The sequence below is a fragment of the Phaseolus vulgaris genome, chromosome 6 (assembly GCF_051622355.1).
Source record: "Phaseolus vulgaris cultivar YP4 chromosome 6, ASM5162235v1, whole genome shotgun sequence".
NCBI classification, from domain to species: domain Eukaryota; kingdom Viridiplantae; phylum Streptophyta; class Magnoliopsida; order Fabales; family Fabaceae; genus Phaseolus; species Phaseolus vulgaris.
The window spans coordinates 24,002,463-24,019,276 of NC_143503.1; the positions used below are offsets into that span (position 1 = coordinate 24,002,463).

Genomic DNA, 16,814 nt, shown 5'->3' on the forward strand with positions numbered 1-16,814 from the left:
TGAGACTCAGGAATAAGCTTTTTGAAATAAGTGTTTGAGATCTTTTAACAAGTTTTCCACTAAAATCAATGTTTTACTCTCTCTCTTTTCTGTCAAAGGGTGCAGCGGAAAACAAGATGCAGTCGGAGGTGCAACTAGAAAGAAAGACACAAACGGTGGGTTTCTTCCTGCATCTCCATATGATTTTTTTCTCACTTCATAAATTTTTTATTTCCAAATTTCTTTGTAATATTTCAAATTACATATTTCAGAAGTGTTTTTTTTAATTTGTAATTAACTTCTGGATTATGTAATCCGGAAAATTTTTTCAGATACTTGTTCGAATTACATCATTCAGAAGTTACTCTATGGAGTGAGACAATAAGGATAAAAAGATATTTTCACTTTTTTTTGTATGGGAGTGAGAAAAGAACCTATAGAGTTGCAGATATCACAATAACTTAAATCCTCAATCACTTTGTTGTGGGATCCAAGAATCATTTGTATCAGTCAATATTATAATTTCGAGGAGAAACACGTGCAAAAGAATCAATCTTTAAATACATGGTTGCACATGACTTTGTTATACAATTTAAGTAAAAAATATAAAATACATTAATGAAACATCAACAACAATAGAGATTCATGCAAGAAACTATTTAGTAGATAGTGTGTTCAAGGACTAGAAACCTTAGTCCATAGATCATAGATATTCAATCAAACCCTATGCAAGTATGTTTGAACATTCGGTTCTAAAAATGCTATACAACATTTTCTCTTCAAGCAAAAAAAACATTACATAGTTCCACATGTATGCCTCAAAAACATCATCTTTAAAACACAACATTATGAGATAAAATGAAGGAATAAACATGTAGTAAGTTGGTGCAAAACAGTACACTATATGACTCGTATTTCACAAACTCAACCTCAAACTCTCAAAGCCGTAATATAGTGCCACAAAACACAGTCACTTTGCTCTAAAATAGATCCAGTGACATCTTCAGTTTGTTTTGTTTCCATCTAGGAAGCTTGGAGAAAGCAGATTTTGGCATTCCAAACTTCTCACGGAACTCTTCATTAGATAAATATATCTATTCATCACAAAGTTTAGATTCCAGTCAGTTTTCAGAGTAAAACAAGATTGATGTCTATGGATATAACAAATGTTCTGCATAAACTTTTATCATTGGTTTTTCATATTGATTTTCATATCCAAGAGCAAGTAAAAGGTAAGATGGTAACAAAACTGATTGATTAACTTAGATAGTACCTCTCTTCTTGTCAAATCAATGCCAGTTACTGGATTTGCAGAAACCACTCTCAGGCGTTCGTAGGGGTGTATAGGCAAATTCTCACCATCCACATTTCTATCCTTTTGAGTGAAACTTGCAGACTCATTAGATGAGCTTAGTTCTGTTGCTGGAGATTCAAGCTGTGGCATTGGTTTTTCTAGGAAAACAAAAACAAACTGATAAAATATAGCAAGTAAAGGATGAAAAGATTTGTACTAATGAACCATTAACAAACCAATAAGAAATCTCACATCACTTCTAGCTCAAAACCTTAAAACAATGAGTTTGTGAGTTTTCTTCCTTATATCTTGCTAACTTTCTCATTTCTACTCAATATCAGACTCAAACTCACATTCTCAATAATAACTAGGGAATTACAATATCTATCTCTCTCTATATATAAAAGGAAAAGAGACTTAAAATTTTCATATGTTTGATTGAATTTTGAATCTTACCATAGCTGTACATGTAAACAACTTAAATCAACATATATAAGAAAAAAGAGATTTGACTTTTCCTGATGGTTGAATTGAATTGTAAACTTTACCATAAATGTTTCACCATCTAAGTAAATTAGACTTAATTTCCCTTAACACCCAAATTGAATTTTGAACAATACTATAGGCTGCATGTAAAAACCTTAAATATCTCATAATCATCCATCAAAATTTAAATTCATGATAACCGTTGATTTTATTTAATAATATTTAACATAAATGAGTATTAAATTTGTAAATTTTGTGTATCAAGGAACACACACAAATTTCATGTGGTTGAAGAAATTCCTTCTGTATTAATTTAGAATTTGGTACTTACTACAGTTGGATTTTATTTTTTTTTTAATTTGTAACATCCTTATAAAATCAATTTTTATACAAAATCATAATAACATATTATGATATTTGAAAGAGACGACACGTCTAATTATTTTTTAACAGCCATATCATTAAATTTACAAACTCATGAAATATTTCAATTTATTCAAATAAATTTCAACTTCATAATTATTTATACAATATATATATATATAAGAATTTAAGAAAACTTCAATTTATAAAATACACATCTTCAATGCTTTATATGTATATTTGTAAAAAAGCAAATTTCAATGAATCCATCACTACAAGAAAATCATTAAATATTAATCAAATTTAGAGACAAAAATAACTAGTCACTGTATTAGATACTAATTTAGAGACTAAAAAATTATTCATATATAAAGTGGTTTCTATTATTAATAAAAATTTATAAAATGATTTCTAAATTTGTATCTAAATTAGCTCTAAGTTTTAGCGACTAATATTTTAGATTCTAAATTAATCTCTAAAAGACTAATTTAGAATATAAAGTAGTAAGTAGCTAAAACCTTGGTAGTTAATGGATAGATATCAATTTAGAAACTATTTTATAAATTTTTATTAATAATAGAAACTACTTTATATACCAATAGTTTTTTTTAGTTTATAAAATGGTCTCTAATTTAATCAAATAGTAACTAATTGTTTTGGTCTCTAAGATTAGTTTCTATTTAATGATTTTCTATAGTGCGTGCATATAGAGTAAATTACAATACACTCTTTGAGTTTTTTTTTTAAAATTTTGTTTTTTTAACATTAAAATGGTCTCTCTAATTAGTGAATGTAAACGTGATGTTTTTTAAATTTAAAAGAGTGCATTATAAAGCAGAAAAGATGACAATATAATGTTTTTAAAACAATAAAGAGTTTTGCTTAAAATTATAAAAGAACTGGTGTGTCAGTGCAATTTGAAAAATCTCAGAAACTTTACAATATTATAGTTACAAAATACCTGAGAATAATTACTATCAGTATGTATATATTAAAATAACTGTTGGAAAATTCTAACAAAGAAGAATCTCTTTATCAATAGTTATATATATATATATATATATATATATATAGCAAGCTTAGAGTAGATAGCTCCAAAGAGAACTAACTCATTCACATATTGACTAACTGATGTTCAACTAAATAATTTCACATCAGAAATTGATGAGAAGGATTGTTGTTACCAGCACTGTCATTGGCAGGAGAGCTTTCAAAGAGCTTCTTGGTAAGTGGAGTAGAGCTAGAAACAAGTCTATCACCTGCACTGCTAGGTAAAGGGGAACTACTTCTTCCACGTCCATTGGAGAAAGCAGAAAAGCTTCTGTGACCATTTGGAGTAGAGTCCCTGGAGGTTGCTTTTAATGGGGTTCTAGCATGTCCCTGGATAATGGAAACCAATAGGGAATGATCAAGGCTGAAAACCTTATAAAATTGATATTATGAAAGGCAGTCACCTACTTCCACACTTTTTGCTTTTCCTTTCAGAATTGCAAGCTTTCTCTCAAATGAGTTGCCAACAATCTGCAACAATTCATTCAGAATAATTGATAAGATGGATGACAATATAATCCAGGTGTGAAACACCAAAAAGATGTCCCCTTCAAACACCAGAAAAAAAAAACTAACTATTTGCATATGCAAAGAGACAATTTCTGGATTCAAACTCATCATGACCAACCCACCACCAAGGCACATTGGCAAAAAAATGAATGGTATATGAAACATTTTCATCAAAGCATAAATAAACAAGCAAATTTCCATATCTCATGTCAACTTTCAATCTTCCTCTTTTACTATATTTCCAATTCTTTCAATAGTGTTACACAATTAAATATAAAATTTTATCAACTTGTGTATACATTCATACACACAAACAGACATATTACCTAAATTTGAAAGCTGCCTAACAGGCATGCCCAAGAAAAGCATTAGTATTTACATATACAAGAATTGAAAAATTCATCACAAAATAATCTATGGCTAAACTAACAAATCAACATAAATTACACCACATTTATATGCATATCGCATCAATATATATAACAGATTCTAGCAGGGAGTTCGGCAAACGATCTTTATTTTTGGGAAAGTGGGGGCAAGGGATCGCATGCTCCACCATTATACCAATGACACTTCTTAAAATTAGTTGATATAGTATGATGATCAATAGTTATAATTTTGAAGGGAGAAGACTTACATTTTCTTTTGAGTGATTCCATGAAAAGAAACAAGTGAAAAATGGTGGCTCATAACCTTCTGTTACAATGTAAATAGGGATGTCAAGGGATAGGCCTTCGGCAAGGACATCCATTTCCAGAAATTTCTGCTCATAATAGTTTCCATTGTAAGAAAAACATATTGCAGCAAAGTGTAAGTCTGTATTACATTAAAACTGTAGACTTTGATCTCATGATTCGATTTATGGACAAATTAGAATTAGTTCCTAGGATGAGACTGTCAAATAATTAGTAATTAATGAATAATGGAGAAACAAAAACTTGGCTCTTTATGAATTAGATGTATAAACAACTACTTCCTTGAATAGTGTATAGAGGCATTTTTCATTAAGTACTTGGATTCATTGGCAAAAAGTTCTGCAGTGGCTGTCACAAAGGTCCACTCGTGCAGGAAAAGATAGTGGAAGAACAAAGTACAAAGTAATTATAACATAGATGTTAATGGAGGGAATTCAAAATGTGAGTGGAGTATTGAAAAGAAGCAGCTATGTGAAGACCATATATAAATAAAATAAAATAAATTGATTCAATTGCATGAGTGACAATTAGTGTAGAAGCATAGTAAGTAGGTACCTGGCCAAGATTAAGAGCTTCTTGTTTTGATTTGACAGCTGAATGCAAGCCAACCCAAACATAAATCTCTCTTTGGCAATCAAGCAATAAAACATCTTCAGTAATTAAGTCATCCTGTGTATAATTGTATATCTCTTTCACCTGAAATATTACATCAAGGCTACAATTAATCACGTTAAAATAATACATTATACATATGTGTGTATGTGAGCAAAAGAAAAATTTGACAAAAAAGGCCATATATAAAGTGATAGAATTTATGACATTTAATTCAAGGTGATGCTATTGGCATTTTAATCTCAGTGCTGATAATCTAGATGCATATTAGAAATGCTACTTGTGGCGGTTCTTATCGCAGTCTTCATCAGATATAATATTCTGTTATTGACTTAATAAAATAATGTATTAGTTATTCAAATAATTATTTATCACATCTGACATGAACAGTTTCAGATTGTAGAAGCAATATACCTTGAAGTCTCCTCCTGGGTTGAAATTCCAAGAAATCAGCGTGAGAAACAGAACCATCAATTAGACAAGCTTTCCCTGTCATTTCACCAGGATAGTTCTAAACCAAGTGAGATCTAGATTACTTTTCTTAAGAAGGTGTTTTTCTTACCCTTTATTATTTTTAATGCGAACAAATGTGGATCATCTGTGAATCCTTGAATTTCTTTGCCTTTTGGATACTCTGCCTTTCCACCAAGAGCATCCCAGAAAACATCAGGTTCATTCCCTTCCCTCACAGAAACAGGTAGCCATTTTGTCTGCAGGTTTGCATCAAGAAATGAGGAGTTAACACCATTACATGAACTATATTCTCTTGCAATTTAATATAAATTCAAATGAAAAACTCATTACTCAATGTTTCCTTTTCAGTGACTATCATTTAAAAAAATATTCCAGCACCAAATGTCAATTTGCAATGACGTACATTAAGTAGCTCCACCAGTCTATCAAGAAGATTATGGTCTCTGGCAGAGGACAGACTCCCAATCCAAGTATAGATAGATCCTTCATTTTGTAGAATGTAGCAATAGGATGAATTCAGGGAGGCTGAAACCTATAACAATTTTAGTACATAGTCAACACATACTGACAAATAATATAATATTTTTATGTAAAAAAATGCAAACAAAACATGCTTTGAAGTCAACCACCATTTTGTGCACAACAGAAAAAAACCAAATTCAAATATAAATAACAACCAATAGAGCAGCAGCAGTAATAGAACACAATATATTGGACTTCAGTATTTCTTATCTTTGTCCGTAGTCAATAACAAAAGGATATTGGAATAGTTAGTAATGAAAAATATCTGATACTGAGAAACAACTGATGCAATTTAGCAAAACGAAAGGACCCAATAGCTTTGCTCAAAGCCTTTGTATACACTTTTGGTAATTAGAGAAAAGATATAATAAAGGTAAAAAGGACTCCACTATGGATAAAATAGTCAAATTAATAGAAACTTACTTGATCAACTTGGATGGCCTGCATATTATCTGGACTTGTACCTTGTACTCGAAACAAAGCAACCAGGTTTTCATTGTAAGTTTCATCCACCATACCTTTTTCTTCTATAAAGTTCCTATACCCTGAACTGTTTCCCCCCTTACAAGAACAAAAGTGAAGAATTTGGAGCATGTGACTTTTTTTAAAGCTAAACACAACTTGAAAATGAGGTTATATTGAGCACATACCTTGAATATGATTAGTCTGTGAAGTATTGAGAAAAACTGAGCTGGTTCCTTACCCTCATGGATTTGAGCCTGAGCAGACATATGATGTAAAATGAATATATTAGGCAGAGTAATATGCAGGTAAATTATATGTCTTTTACATGAATATGCCTAATATGCATAATGTAGCAATAAGAAGCTGGCACCTATTGATAAGATAAAAATTGTACAAATATTTCCCAAAACTACAATATCATTATTGAACATATTCAATCAACACATTACAAGAGATGGCAGAGGAACAACAGCACTAACCATAACTGGATTAGTTCTGATTGAATCAGCCATAGTACTGATGTGGGAAACGACAGCTGTTTTATCCTCCTGCAGGACAAAATCATTGAATAAAAGGGCAGATTGGGTTAGGATTATTGACAACAACCAAGCCTATTTCAAAAAGATGAGATTAAAAGTTTACCATTGTTACAGAAGTTGAAGAACTGAGTACTACATGGAATACATAATTGGGTATTTAGACAGTTAAAAAACTACCTAATAGAAGATAGAAAACCTTGACTAGTGCCTACCATTACACTTTTGGAGCCAACCCAAGCATAAAATAGCGTCTCATCTCTTCCATTTCCTGGAAATGTATATTGTACAATATAGCAATCTCCACTGTAAAGCTTTGTAAGTTCAGTAACTGAAAGAAGGGACAATTCATCACCATCCACCCGCCAAACCTGAAATTGCATTATTCAGTAAAGACAACACAGGAAAAAGAATATGATCACTGGGACCCGAGACACATAAGTTTTTTTGAGCAAGAAGATACTTTTATTGTGCCACTGCAATCTATAGATGGTTCATTGTCTTCTTCAGGAAGTTCTTTCACCTCATAACCCTGGTGCTTGAATATGGCTGGGGCAGAAAAAACAAACGTAAAGAAAAGAATAATAAACACACTAAGTGTAAACTTCTTAAACACGAGTAATGTGTATAAGATACTAAACCTGCCACTTTTTCTTTGCCTTCCTCATAAAGCCTAAGCTCCACTGTTCTGGGCCAATTAGTAAAGTACGACCGAAAGATGGTACTTTCCAGTCCTTCTGACAAAAATGTCAAATGAGTCTTGATTGATCTGCCTTCGTTTCTGACAAAATCCTAGTAAAATGGACACAATGGTGAGCATAGGCAATGCCCTCAATGCAATGCTTATGGACAAGCACAATTGACAACATTAACTAATGTAACTCAACTGTCATACCATTACAGCTACCGAGAATTTGGTGGGATTTATCATTAAAATTTATAAATAATTTTGGTTCCAAGGCAAATACAATAAAAGTAACTTTGAATGAAGAAAACTATCCAAGAATATATATTTCTTTAGTAAGATAAGTTTCAGAACAAAGGTGAACATCAAGCGAGTGCCAGGGATGAACTGCAGTCAACAAGGGAGTGGAGGGATTGAGTTTATAAGTGAAAGTTTGACATCAATAAATCAAGCCTACCTCTTTTGGGACTATAAGATGATGGTACCACATACAGACCGGAAAGTTTGGATATTTACACTTTCCGAAACAAAAGTAAACTCAAAGAAGAGAGTCTTACTTCTATAGCTCTGATTGCTGTTCTTCTTTCAGTCAATAAAGTCTGCCTTCCCATCCATACAAAAATCTCACTATCACAGTCCAACATATAACACTTGTCTGTCTCAAGCATTTCTTTGCTCAATGCATTGGTTCCAGTCTCACAAAGTTTTCCCTGTAAATTTATCCTGTTGAGATGTGAAAAAGCAACCATTCTTTAGCTAAGAGTGACAAATTTCTTTAACTAAACCAACTAATAAAATAATTTAGGTAAGTCAATAAACTGTGATGCCCTTAATTGACCATTGATCAATCAATATGAATAGGTTAATTAAACTTGTCATATGTTTTACGTAGAAATAATCTTGACAAGGGTTTGGCAACACATGCCTTGATGCATGCACACAAACATTATGCAAATATGTGTATGAACCTCACCAAAATAGCTTTATAGGAGGAGCCTCAGATTCCTGAATAGGAGGCGATTCTCGAGGAATGGGAGCATAACCACCAAATAGACTCCAAAATTCACCCACATCAGAATCACCAACGAATTTTCCATCCTCTACAACAAATAGTAAAATTATGATTTGCATCATCTTCCCCTCAGAAAACAGGAATAAGCATTAAAAAAGTTGTGTATTCAAACCTATTGTTGCCACTTCGCATTTTCCACCATGCTTATTCTCCTTGATATACTGAACAACCTCCAAAGCTTTAGCTCTTTCTTGAATGGTAGAGTTGCACCCACTGAAGAGGAAGATTTTTAAGGCCGTGTCAAGGATGAATACATCTTCATGATTCAACGTTGTCCTCAAAAAAGGCACCTAATGAATATATAAGGGCGTTAGAGACAGGCTCTACTAATATAATAAATCAAACAATAGAAAGTCTGAAGCAAAGAAAAGAAAATGGTACTGAGAGCTATGCAGTCTGAAAGTAACATGTATAACCTCGGCAGGGATCATCATTGATATTATCTCATTTAAAGTTATTAATCATTGTTTGATCCCCTCAAAGAAATCACGGTCAACAAAAAAAACTAGAAATCATACAGTAATATGTGGAGACTCAATAAGTTCCTTGTCTATAACTAAATTTTCAGCGAGAGGAAAATAGGCAGAGGAGGTGATTCACATTATCAGACAACAGAAGCAGTTAATTATCAAACTTCAGAAACAACTCACTTCCTTCACATGAACAACATAATCTCCCTTGCAAGTATACAGGTGGACTTGATATTCACCATTCAAGCTCCCCTGCTTTGAAGTAAATACTCCTTCGATGGGTATAAGACAAGGCCTGAAGTATGATAGAAACTTCTGTGATTCTTGGCCTTGAATTTCCCTGTATTGAACGCTGCACGATCCTAAGGCTGCATCCAGCTCAAGTGCCTTTTCAGATGCCAAGCTTGAATCTACCTGTCAAAACTTAATTGACTGTGAAACAATGCTGATCATGCTGTTTAGCCACAGTTAGCAATCCAACATTCATACTTATTTGAAAACTACGTTCACTGTTTAATGTATTAAAATCAGATGTTGTGAATAGATACTTGTTACAATGTCTCCATTACCTTCCTTGATATATTTAACCAGATTTAAATCACTAAGCAAATTTTAGATAAACAAATACAAACCCCTAAACTTGATTTTGTTGTTGGATAAACAGAAATTACACCTCAAGAAAGTTTTATTGAGGAAATTTTGGTACTAAAAATTAGTCAGTAAAGTTTCACATTCCCTAAATGCGATAAAATCATAAAATACATTTCTTTACAGTTCCACTCTCTTGTCAGATTACAGAACAATTGATTACAGTAAATATGATGAGAAACATGACAATAATTGTTATAGGAAAATGGAGTACCACACCATCATGTGAATAAAAAGAACAAACAACTATTTGAGGAAAAAAGACTAAGGGTATATACAGCCTCAAAATATTTACCTGCTGAAAAATAACTGTAACACATTTTTATCACCACAAGCAATACAATTAAAAAAGAAAGAATATAAACCTTCTTTGCTTCACTTCCCAGCCAATAATGTATGTCATAATGAGGAGGGCCAATTTTCGGAAAGACGGCCTGTTTCCACAAACACATAAAAAGGTCTGCATCAAATTTATGTGGAGAATTTAGATGAAAAATATGCTGATACTGACAGGGAATTGTTAAAATATCATTATGCCGAAGGTGGTCCAAAATTAATGGGTTCAATTTCAAAAGGGTATAGCGAAACTATAGAAGACATGATGAAGACAATCTTTGAAATGTTAGATTTTTGAATGAGATGTATTCATGCGTTTAAATGGATCAATGGGAAATAAAGTGAGCAATATCTTACATTCAAGACTAAGTATGCACTTCCGGTATAGAATTTTCCATGGCTTGACTTTGACACTGAAACCAACCGCTGGTTCTCGATACACCAAATTTCTAAGCCTCTAAGAACATTAAGCTAAGTATAAAACAGAAACTTTAACAAAGAAATGTGATACATTTAGAAACAAAATTTACAGCTGAAACACAAATCTGGAATAACTAGAATAAAAGTCAAGAGACAAGCATCCAGGTCAAGAATTTTATATGCTTCCCAACTCTTTTTAGAATGTAGCATGATTACAATGCAAGAATCGATTCTCCTATCTTTTTATTTTCATTTTTTCTCCATAATCAATGAGACATTCACCAGTGGCTGAGGAAGCCCTTTGCAATTGACATGGGCTAATGCTAGTAAAAACCAACTATTTGTTTTGGCGCCTTTGTCATCAGAAATTAATACCGATTCTATTTGCTCGGGCATGAAAAAAAACTGAACACAACAAAATAACTACTACCTGTCCAACAGACTAACACAAATCATAAAACAATTGAAAAGAAAATGGTTGTAAGGATACGGGTTTGCTCCTGCCGTTTGAAATGCAGAATCCATATCTTTAGTGACAATTGGCATTGAGTCTATGGCTCTAATACTCCAGCCAACTAACCCAACACTAGATTATTCTGCAATCCAGGATTTAAACTATGTTAGTCCTCAGATCCTGAGATATATATGTTATGTTACCAATAGCATTGCTCTTTTCAGAGCATATATTAATACTTATCTAGTAAGGTTTAAGGTGGCAAAACATTAATGACTTGCTATTATAACAGTATATAATCAAGAAGCAGTGCTATAATAAATAAATCAAGGTAAGCAAAGACATGCTACCATTGTGCAATTAATCTAAAACAGCTAAGATTTAGAATAATAATCAAATACATTGTACCCATAATTTGAAGAAGTTATGCAAGGATGTCAGTCACATGAGTATTAATTACTCAACCATAATGCTGAAAAATTAATTTAAGAATTTAATTCTATCAAATAAACAAACCAATGAATGACAGCTGTTATCACTAAATCTATAGTCTTTTTTATGTAATTACAGCCAAAAATAAATCACACAAAGTTCTAATTATTTTGGCTATGAAACATTCAAAAGGAAAATGTGCATCAGACTTTAAAAGCATTCATATTTTGTCTATTTGGTTTAACCTTTGTCTTTTTTCTGCTCAAGTAATAATGATGAAAGTAAATAAATAAAACTTCCACCAAGACATCAAGAATTTAAACAGAAAAAAAAAATCAATCAGGTAATCAACTTGATAATTTTTTAACTGAATTGCACTGCAGGAAAGCTGACACTAGCAAGAAATCTAAACTAATAACTAAAAAACGCACCAAATTTCAGAAAATATTTTATGAAACTAACCCAACACATAACTCCCAAAATCAACACAACACTCAGGCTGCACCGAAATGAATCTATAGCAGTCAATACCCAGAACAGAGCTTACGCCCAGAGTCCTCGTCTCATATTTAAGCCTCTGTAACAAATACACCAAGCATCAATCAACCAACCACAAAGGCCAATCATTCCTTGGGGAAAACAAAGTCAAAAGGCAATAACAATGCAAGAAAAAGGGGGAGAAAAAAGATGATCTACGCCAAACAAGCACAAAGCATGAACAAATTCAAAGTGCAAACAAGAACCAACCATAAAGATCATTCATTTCTTGGGCAAAACAAAGTCAAAAGACAATAACAATGCTAAAAGGGATAGAAAAAAGATGATCCACTGCAAACAAACAGAAAGCAAGAACAATTCAAGACTCATTTGACCAACAGGGTAGATCATAGTCCACACACACCTCGATTCAACAGCAGATTCAGAAGCTAACAGGTGATGGTGATGGTGATGGTTGAACAGACAGGGAAAGAACAAAACTTGGATATTCCCATTTGGAAAGCCAAGGCTGCAGACAAACAAAATGAAGCATTTATATTGGAGGGTAAAATGACATTGGAATGATGAAAACAGCGTTTGGTGAAGAAAGAGACTGGAGATAAAGCAAAAACAAAACAAAAAAATGAAAAGCATGGTTATCTTTACCGTCCAGCTTGTATGTGGGGCCCACGAGGGTGGCTTTCTAGTTGTGCACTTTGCAGTGTGGTTGATGGAAAGAGAGTGATGATGATGAAATGTGATAAGGGGTGGTGTCTGTTTTACGCCTTGTGCTGTTACCATAGACAGTAAAAAACATGCCAATAGAAACCAAAGTCATAGACAGAGAAAGATTTCCAAACTCAAATGTGACTTTCAACACTCTCTTTAATGTTCTGACAGACCAATCTGACATAGATGGTATGTTTGTGTCTCTCTCTCTCTGTAGATGTGTGTATATATTATATATATGTATATCATCCAATGTCTCTGTCTCTTTGTTTGTGTAACAGCATCTTTTTTTCTTCTTCTTATGATAATAAATAAAATATAATTTTTATTGTCTTATTTATATTTTAGATTTTGTTGTAACCTTTTTATAGTGGTTCTGTTAAAACCAAATAAGTCATTTCACCAGTTTTTGACATAAACAGTGATAGTTTTAATTGATATGATTTCTCATGTGACTTCAAATTAGTAGAAGGATTAAATTGCTCTAATAGATGGTTTTCAAATATTAAAATAAAAAATATTAAACTTTAAATGATTAAAATGAAACTCAAAAAATAAAAAAGGATATCAAAATGATTTTGATTAATAAAAATAGAAGAGATACTTTTTTAGTTTGAGTCAAACTTGAAGAGGTACATGGATGTATTCGAAGTGTTGACTTTTTTATTAATGCATTTATTCTTTAAAATTTAAAAGTTTGGTAGATTTATTATTTTTCTACTTTAAACAAGGGTGATTAATTTTTCATATTTTTAAAGTGTGACTATTAAATTTGTGGATATGAAAGAATGAAGACTTTAATTAGTTTAATTGAAAATATACAAATTGATAATAACCTTCTAAAAAAAAGTAAAGATTTTGATAGAATTATTATATTTGAACGATAAATAAATGAACTTGAGCATACAACACACTGGTAATAAAAGAGAAGGAGTCAATGTTTATTAATAACAGTATTAAAATTCTTAAATAAATTTTATTTTTTAAGTATTTTAATTGTCATTAAATAATAAAAATAATAGTTATGTTAATCGAAAAATAATTTTTATAAACGTTAAAAAAAAGTATTACAAACTTTAATAAAAAGTTTGACTGATATTCACTAAAATAATTCACTAACCTTAAAAAAAATCTAACAAAAATCGATTGAGAAATAACTTACAACAGTAAATAAATTATTCCAACAACATAAAATAAAATTATCAATATGAATTAAAATATATTTACTTACATTTATAAAAAAAATATTGTCATATTAACGTTAATACAAAATTCTTATTATAACTATTTAAAAAATAATTTTGACAATATTGATCAAAGAAAATAACTTTAACCACGTCCTGATTTCACATGGTATTGCATATTTTTATATCGTATTTAAAATATTTGCTTCTTAATGTAAAGAAATGAGTTGAAATTATCATATATCAACATTAATGTTGTAAAATCAAAAGTTATAAATAAATAAATAAACAAATTTCATTTGGGAAACCTAAATTCTAAAAAATTGTAATTACAATACTACCAAAAGTTAGGTGTTTTTGGAAGAGTGCATTTTCCCAACATGACCAAGTAAAGTTTAAATCTTTTATATATTTACCAGAAAAATATTTGTGGAGAATTACAAAAGTAAATTATTCATCACAATTACTCATTAATTGCAGTTTTTTAAACAGTAGAATTTTAAAAAAATTATTAAACTATATGAAAGGGTAAAAAAAAGTAAAGAAATTTGGATAAAAAATAATTACAAAAATTTATCTTCTTATTAATTGTTATAGATTATTACCTAGTTAGTATTTTTTTTTTTTATGTGGGAGGTCTGACACATGAATGTGGATACATCTTTTCACAAAATAAAAGCAAGTAATAATAGTGACCGAAAAATAAGATGAAAGTAATAATTACATGGAATTGTGAGAGCAATTGTCTAGAACCAAATCAATTAAGATATAGGATTCTAAATCAATTAAAAAAAGTTAACACTTGAAAGATACCAAAAGTTTGAAGCTCTAACCCCACCATATATAGGGCTTAGCATTTCACTTCACCTAGTCATGGCCTCCCATTTCTTTCCACATTTTTTTTTTTTGTGTGTGTGCATGGTCTTTGCCCCACCCTTTCAACATTTTTATTCATTTTATAAGATGTTTTTTTATAATAATAAATAAATAAAATAACATAAATATTTTACAGATATTCCAACTCTTATATAACACTACAAATCATTAAATAGAAACTAATATTAAGAGACTAAAATAATTAGTTGCAACAGTAACTAAGTCGAAGACCATTTTATAACTAATTTAGAAACTATTTAACAATAATAAAAAATAATTTATAAACCAAAAATTTATATAGTTCCTAAAATAGTCTCTAATTTAATCATTATAATAATTAATTATTTTTTTTCTAGAATTAATTTTTATTTCATGATTTTATTGTAGTGCAATATTTTCTCTTAACACATTATTAATATGTGTCAAAGAAAAAAAAAAGGAAAAAAGAAAAAAATTCTCAAGGATCTTAGCATCATTATATGCAACTTACACATAATGGAGTAGCTTCTTCTTTCTCAAACTTCACTTTTAGATGAGTAAAATTTGTTCTCTTTTAACCTACCATGTTTGAGAGCAAGAAAGAACATGGAGAGAGATATTAAAGCAAGTATTTCCTTGGTTGGTAAAAAGTATTCCTTGATTTTAAATGGGGCAGTTTGAGAGTTTGGCTTCTGTTTTAATTTAAGCAATAACACAAAAACGGTTGGTAGGAAAAATGAATGTATAGACTAGTAAGGATGTTACATAATTATCACATGATAATAATGATTTCCTACCCAATTGAATAAATCTTTAGCACAAAAAAAGTTGTACTTTTTGACACCTATCCTAACCCTAAACACATATCTACAATTTTTCAAAAGCGTTTAAAATATGTTGAAATCAACCAATTACTTAAGTGTTTAGTACAAGATACTTAGATTATTTGTTATTTTATAGAAATCAAGTATTACATTTGAAAATAATATGTATAAAGTATTACCTTTGAAAATAATATGTAATTTGTTAATCTTTGTCAAGTTATATGCAATTCTTCTGAGTCCTAAATTTAAAATGGTGTTGATAGTTTGTTAATTCTATTAGTGTAGAGTCTAAAAACGTACATGAGTGGCTTTGATATATTTTTATGAAAATAAGATTAAATGGGTTTGTATGATAAAATTTACTTATATTATAATTTGAGCATGAAATTTTAACACTCATCCAATACATAAATATAGGGTATCAAACTCATATTTTTGTCTTTAATACTAATTATTAGGTTGAATTCTTACTATTAGATCAAAAGTTATGATTAATTAGCATTGTATAATTTGTTATTATTAAAAGTACTCAACTGTGACTTGTTTCACACGAGTTCTATCATGAAACAATTGATGTCACTTACAATATATTTACATCTTCTGAAAGAGTTGTATGAAGCATAAAACCAAAACACTTATTAAAATACATAAATAATAATAATTATATTGAAAAAATAAAATAACACTTATTTTAATATTTAGTTTCTTCCTATAGGATAATTATGAAACCAAAACAATAAAAAAAAAATATTCTATCATTCTTAGATTTAATATCAGGAAATATCAATTAAACTACTATCATTTAAGAAATATTACTTTTATATATATAGATATATATATTAAATATTTTAAACCTCTTTTTACATAAAAAAATATTTTATGTAAATAAATAAAGTTAAAATTAGTTTTAACTCATAAAATTTCGTATCAATAATAATTCTTTCCTAGTTTATTATTTAAAATTAGTTTTAACTCATAAAATTTCGTATCAATAATAATTCTTTCCTAATTTCTTTGTCATGTAAAAAAAATTAACATCGTTTATAGATAAAAAAAATCAATAATTTCATATTACAAGTAATTACGTGATTAAAATTTTTACAAAACAAAAATTAATTTAAGACTATAATTAAAAAAAATATACTTAACCCTTAAATAAATTCTATCTTCCAAAATCAAATTTCATAATATACATCTCAGCAAATATATATTTTTTAATATGTTTTTCAACCCCTTTTCACT

The 16,814-nt window shown here is 30.2% G+C and overlaps 1 protein-coding gene across 9 annotated transcripts; it reads right to left on the reverse strand.

Moving 5' to 3' along the window:
- Nucleotides 1–621: 621 nt before the first annotated feature.
- On the reverse strand, nucleotides 622–12,917 carry VLN1 (villin-like 1). Of its 9 annotated transcripts, XM_068639111.2 has the most exons (25): nucleotides 12,647–12,783; nucleotides 12,405–12,509; nucleotides 12,035–12,080; nucleotides 11,108–11,213; nucleotides 10,555–10,654; nucleotides 10,227–10,295; nucleotides 9,394–9,627; nucleotides 8,856–9,033; nucleotides 8,645–8,771; nucleotides 8,229–8,394; nucleotides 7,628–7,778; nucleotides 7,450–7,535; nucleotides 7,202–7,357; nucleotides 6,930–6,998; nucleotides 6,636–6,704; nucleotides 6,409–6,546; nucleotides 5,867–5,995; nucleotides 5,552–5,699; nucleotides 5,404–5,417; nucleotides 4,933–5,073; nucleotides 4,320–4,445; nucleotides 3,581–3,643; nucleotides 3,307–3,502; nucleotides 1,253–1,431; nucleotides 622–1,073 (listed from the first exon to the last, which is right to left on the reverse strand). In XM_068639111.2, exons 4-25 carry the CDS (start codon nucleotides 11,161–11,163, stop codon nucleotides 960–962), a joined length of 2,709 nt encoding a protein of 902 aa, XP_068495212.2. In that variant the 5' UTR covers nucleotides 11,164–11,213; nucleotides 12,035–12,080; nucleotides 12,405–12,509; nucleotides 12,647–12,783; the 3' UTR covers nucleotides 622–959. The 9 variants fall into 9 exon arrangements, 4 of the variants coding, with proteins under 4 accessions (XP_068495212.2, XP_068495211.2, XP_090159339.1 ...); XM_068639110.2 differs by lacking the exon at nucleotides 12,035–12,080 and having other exon boundaries at nucleotides 12,647–12,917; XM_090303213.1 differs by lacking the exon at nucleotides 12,647–12,783 and having other exon boundaries at nucleotides 11,966–12,080; nucleotides 12,405–12,612.
- Between the last annotated feature and the right edge of the window lie 3,897 nt (nucleotides 12,918–16,814).